A 5,623-nucleotide genomic window follows, 5' to 3' on the forward strand; every position below is an offset into this window, starting at 1 on the left:
CTTGGAGTTCTTCTCAGAGTAAAAGCAGATGAGTGATCCTCCCGCCCTCACCGGCTGAAGCGCAGCCAGCAGTGCAGCTCGCCGCAACCCTCTGGCACAGGAAGCCGAGAGGATGGAGTCATATCCATGACATCAACTCTCAGGCATGTTCAAACAAATCTGAAAACTGGATCTGATTAAAGCCTGCATCTTTGGTCCATTTAAAGAGCTATTAGTAGCAGGTCGATGTAATGCTCGTAAAACATCGTCTTTCCAAAGATGGAAGTATTAGGAATGTTATCAGTCTGTCAATAATTAAAGGATTTTGATGATCACTGGAGTCTTATCATCTGGTTTTTATTGAGTTTAGATGTAACGCACACAAACCTGCTGGGTGGCCATTGTGCACTTTTGGGTCTGACCAGAGAAATAGTTTTGTTTTCCTTCAAAGAGAATCATCAGATCAAATCTGCAAGCTAAAACGTCCTGCAGCCTCGCCTTTGTTTTGCATCAAATGCAAACTATAAAGCAAAGTGGGTTATTCAAAGACACAGGCACTAAAAAATTGATTTTCGGGGCTTAAACAGAACAAATGCTGCAATGAGTTTTAGTTTTTAGTTCACATTTTATACCTTAAAAAGCAAACTGTGCGTTTTTTTGGGTAAAATAATTTGTGTATTTCATCACAAAATGAAATTGTTGCTCGTGTCGGATGTTCTACTAGTTTAATGGACTAAAATAAATAGAACTGGAATAAAAAACAAGACATTATTACGTAAAAACATTTATTGTAGAGAATGTCTTATATTCAGCAGTGCTTTGAACCAGTTGTGTGTCTCTATAATACAATTTCTGTGTGAACACCTGGATTTTAGAACAAAAAACAGAATCTCAGCAGTGACTTATGAGGTTATGCAATACAGACCGTATTATCCATCTGTACATGTACAGTTTGAAACTTGAGATGGTACTGTGCAGTTAAAAATACAACATATGAATTGCAGAACACCAACAAGCCCCACAAAGAAGCAGTTTTCCATTTGAACAGACAAGAAAAAAAAAAAAGGAATGTGGGAAAAAAAATAAAAAGTTTCTCGAGGAAACACGGCAGACACAAACACGGAAAAGTGCATTGTTATAAAACTTCCAAAGATCGAAAAAATGAAACAATAAAGAAATGTTTTGGTCAAAGAAACATGGTGGAAAAGTCATGCCAACACACTGCGCCGATAAACAATATATACAAGTTCAAGTATGGCCTGAATGAAGCACGTTTGTGTGAGCGAGAACCTGTAATTTGATGCAGACAAAATCACCGTGATGTCTCACTATTACTAAATTCTGTTTGAGGATATATCTAAGAATTGCTGGATATGATTCCAAACTTCTGCATTCTCCTTAAGCCTAGCAGAAATGAGTTCCACAGAAATGGGGGGACAAAGCAAAGAAAGCTTTGAGTGATAGAAACATTGAATGCATTAGTCTTTGGCATAATAGAGCAATCAATGCTTTGACTGGAATTAACATCACCTTTTCCACTTTTGCTTGATTAAAAACCACTAACAAGTCTGGAACCGTCTCAAACGAGATATTTAGAGCATTAAAACATTAATAATTACAGTATTTATTTTACACAAAGCCAGGAGAAGGCTTTGAACCAACTTAAAGTTTTGTCATAAATTGTTTAAGAGAGTGGTTATCACATCAACAGTGACGATCTCCACTATTAGCATTCTTCTCCTGCCTTTCACTTTCTGACGGTTTAGACTCAGCAGGTTTTGCTGCAAGAATTTGACTAGAATCTGTATAAGAAAATATATAGGGGGCGCTTTAGTTGATTTATGTTACTTGGCTATGATTAGTTCATTAGATAATAGCTTTGTATAAAAGAAGGAAAAAGCAAGTGAAGGCTCAAAAAAGAAGCTGCTGCAATGGGAAGTACTAAAAAAAAAAAAATCCTAATAAAGATTTACATCTTCAAAAACATAAAAAACAAACAAAAGAAGGTGTGAACATGTGAATAGGAGAGGGCATTTTGTTCCAGTTTGTTCCCCTTCTTCTCAGATGCATGTTCTTGACCAGCGCGCCTTGCCCCGCAAGTTTGGCACAAGTTTCCGCACAGTAAGACGAGACGAGGACGCCGCCTGGAAGTGTTCCACGCGATGAGATGAAAAACTGAATTGGCTGGAAGAAAGGCTCCACACCTCTACAGGTCCTTTTCCAGCCGCCTCCTGCGCACTAGAGGAAGCAACAAACCAGATTCAGGTGTGAGAGGCAAAAAAAACAATAAACTTTATTATCCTAAAACTACACACACGAGTTGTGAGAAAGCATGCTTCTATGACTGTTTCCAAATGCTTGTTAGTTCTCCATGAAGAAGTGAGTCACCACGAGCAACAGTTTACAACAGCGTGTGTCAGCATGGACAGAAACCCAGAGGTGTGATGTCATCACCACGCCGTGCTCGTTTTCAACCCGTTATGGCAGTGAATGCTTCATTCAAACACTGTGAGAGGAGTCATTGTTATCGCTGATGCCTCGACACACCCATGCATCAGACCTGTGCTATCGCAGCTCTGACAGGGGGAGGGGCTAAAAGAGAGAGTAGAGGTCACTGGTGTCTTGTGGAAGATGTTTACAAAGTTTTCCACCAAAACTGCCCCATGATTCCACAACACATGAAAATACGTCATGACTGGAGACTTTTTTTTTTTTTTTTTTTTGGTGTGTGTGAAAACATACCCAAGTCGTTGTTCTTGGTGATAGCTGCAGCCGCCCTGGACCGAGGTCCTTGTTGAGTGAAATGGTAACCGAACTTCACTATGGTGTTGTTATCTTCCAACATCTTAGCGATCTCCATCTCTGCAGTGGTGCCCAGCTGCTGCCTCTGGAGAACACAAAAATAAACACGTCAGAACCAATTTTATTGAAAAAAAAGTGTATCAAATGCAGTTTTCAGTTTCTAAATCATACTGGGACCAAACAGCTGTGAAGTGATTTGTTTTAAAACTATTGAACAGAAAGGCTTATTTTTCTACAATCCTGGAAATTAGCCTCTTTACTGCACAAAGTAGAAATTAATCTTGCAATAGGTGAAATCGGAAAGTAGAATTACTGGTGTTTAAGGCTGTAAAATCCCTCTCTACACACTTTATACACTTTTCCCCATCCCTGCTTCAGAGACTTATTGGTTAAGGCACTTTTTTTTTTCTTATATTTAAAAAAATGTTGTGGAAATCAGAACATATTGACTGATGTACTGTTAATGCTGTGATAATTAAAAAAAATGCAATTTTATTACAAATAAAGTAAATTTAACATTAAGGTAGAGCTTTTTCCCCAAGTTATTAAAAAAAAAAAAAGGAGATTTTTTCTGGTACAGTCTTGGGATATATCGCGATACATATTGTATCGTGAGACATGTATCGAGATATCTGTCACATTGCCAGACTCCTGCCAATGCACACCTCTAGATGGAACACTGTATCAGCGGCTTAAAAACTGCTTAATATCTGCATTGTGAGGTAGGTGTATGTATATGGTGGAAACCAGCAGGATTTTGGAAAATCATCTGATGGAACCATCTTTTAAAGTTTGTGCAGACCACACCTCCCTCTATGAAACAGAGCAGTGCCATGCAGTAACCCAAACAAAATCTTTCAGGGAAATTCACAGCTATTCACAGAACAAATATAAAATACAAGAAGTGAAACACAATTTACCAAAATTTTTACAACAGTTACGTTTTAAAAGAGACATCAGGAGCAAAGTTTAACCTTTGAAAGGCAGATTTTATGGTAATGTTCAGATCAAACAAGCTGAAATAGGAATAACTAAATACATATTCACGTTGAAGCGTCTATTGTAAAAAGCATAATGTAAATATCAGGACACTTCCCTAAAACAAAGGAGATTTCCATCTCTGTGGAGCTGTCAGACTGGACTTTTTCCTGTTTTCTACAGCTTGTTAACACTTAAAAAACAACTTTGATCCCATCTGGAGTTCACAATCAACCTACGACTGAGTGCAGGTTTTGAGATTTTTGTCTTGACTAACACATTTGCATGTTGTACACACCTGGTTGTCAATCTTGATTTCTGTGAGAGTGTCGTTGTCTCGCAATGCATCGACCAAAGCCTGCACTCCGACGCCGGTGATGAAGTTCGACTCCAAGTTCAAACTTTTCAACGTCTTGTTCTCTCGGAGCATGTCGCTAAAAGCCTGGGAGACGGAGGACGGGGAGGACAAGAATACAAAACAACAGTGTAAATTCAGAGCTGCCATGTGTAAACAAAGCCATTAGGAGCCCACAGACCCTCCCCGCCATCTCACCACAGCAACCGGGTCGTTACTGCGCGTCGCCGCCAGACTAAACTTCGTGACATGTGTGTTCTTCTCCATTGCTTTGGCAAAGTCTTTTAATGTAGGAATAGGAATGTTCTATGAAATAAAGACACTGCGATTAGTCAAGAGTGTTAGAGTCATAGACGCACACGGAACGCCCTCATTTCACCTTGATGTTGTTGAGGTTGACTTCTTTTAAGGAGCTGTCGTTGCTTTTTATCCTCTGGAGAGTTTCTTCCACATTAGTGGGATTAGGAGGCTCGTCAAACACGGGGTTCATCTTCTCCCCTTTGATCACATCTAGGAAAAAGCAGCACAGGCCAAAAGTTGAACTGCGTGTGAACTTCTGAACAGCGTCAGGTTCCTCTTCCTACTCACTGTTGTGGCCCTCTTTTGCTCCAGTTCCATCATACGTCTGATTACTGGTGACCAGAGTGTGAACACCCAGGATGGCTGCAAAAGATGAAGTTATGAGCAAAACAATGAAACCACATTTGGATGATGTAACAGAGAAGTGTTGAAAAAGTCGTACTAACAGACTGAGCCAAGAGAAAAGCTGGGAGAATGGAGCTTTCTTTCCAGTTCCTGCCAAGTTCAGGCTCCAAACTCCTTTTCTGTTCAGCTTCTTGAGGCCTTTAGACTAAAAAGTGTGTATGTTTTTGTACCTGCTAGATCACACAGTTCTGTGTCTGTGGCACTGGACAGAGCCTCCTCCAACTCTGGATCCAGGTTTGTCACCTCCTCCTGACGGCTTTCCATCGGCTTCTCCTTGGGAATAAAAACTTTGCCTGGAGAGAAAGGACAGACGGGTTTCTGGAAATTTGGAGTTGATTCTTTAAAGCTTCCAGAAAAGAAAGATGATAAATGCATAAAGAGAAAGAATGATTCACAAAGGCTGATGATGTTAGAAGTTTAATGTTGCTGCATCACGGAGTATTTTCTTCCTGTGCTGTAGGGCAGTCATGAGACAACAGTGACAGTCTAAATAAGAAGCTAAAAGAGTTTAAATTATTTTTAAAGTGCTCACATTTTACTTATGATTCACGAACAGATATATGGCCTTTATAAAAGCAGTAAACTTCTGGTCAGCAATATGTATTCATAAAGCAAAAATAGCATACATAGAGTTTATTCTACATTTCAGGAACCACTTTGATCCTTTTTAAAGTGTTTCCAGTCTTTTATTTATAATGACATTTAAGTCACTTTCTATGACATAGTTTCTGCAGAGCGGCAGAGGTTCATTAGAAATTCACTAAAAAAAGGTTAAAAACACCAAAAACTTTCATCGGAGTGGTT

General features: G+C 39.4%; 1 protein-coding gene across 1 annotated transcript in view; it reads right to left on the reverse strand.

The window, feature by feature from the left end:
- Positions 1–747: 747 nt before the first annotated feature.
- tmod2 (tropomodulin 2) overlaps positions 748–5,623 on the reverse strand; it is a 14,093-nt gene continuing 9,217 nt past the window's right edge. Inside the window, exons 4-10 of the mRNA XM_024295956.2 lie at positions 4,990–5,112; positions 4,703–4,777; positions 4,494–4,624; positions 4,313–4,420; positions 4,058–4,201; positions 2,722–2,866; positions 748–2,217 (exon numbers count right to left, since the gene is read on the reverse strand). Coding sequence (XP_024151724.1) covers positions 2,186–2,217; positions 2,722–2,866; positions 4,058–4,201; positions 4,313–4,420; positions 4,494–4,624; positions 4,703–4,777; positions 4,990–5,112 — 758 coding nt within the window. The 3' untranslated portion in view covers positions 748–2,185. The remainder of the gene's footprint in view (positions 2,218–2,721; positions 2,867–4,057; positions 4,202–4,312; positions 4,421–4,493; positions 4,625–4,702; positions 4,778–4,989; positions 5,113–5,623) is intronic.

The sequence above is a fragment of the Oryzias melastigma genome, linkage group LG3 (assembly GCF_002922805.2).
Source record: "Oryzias melastigma strain HK-1 linkage group LG3, ASM292280v2, whole genome shotgun sequence".
Taxonomy (NCBI): Eukaryota; Metazoa; Chordata; class Actinopteri; order Beloniformes; family Adrianichthyidae; genus Oryzias; species Oryzias melastigma.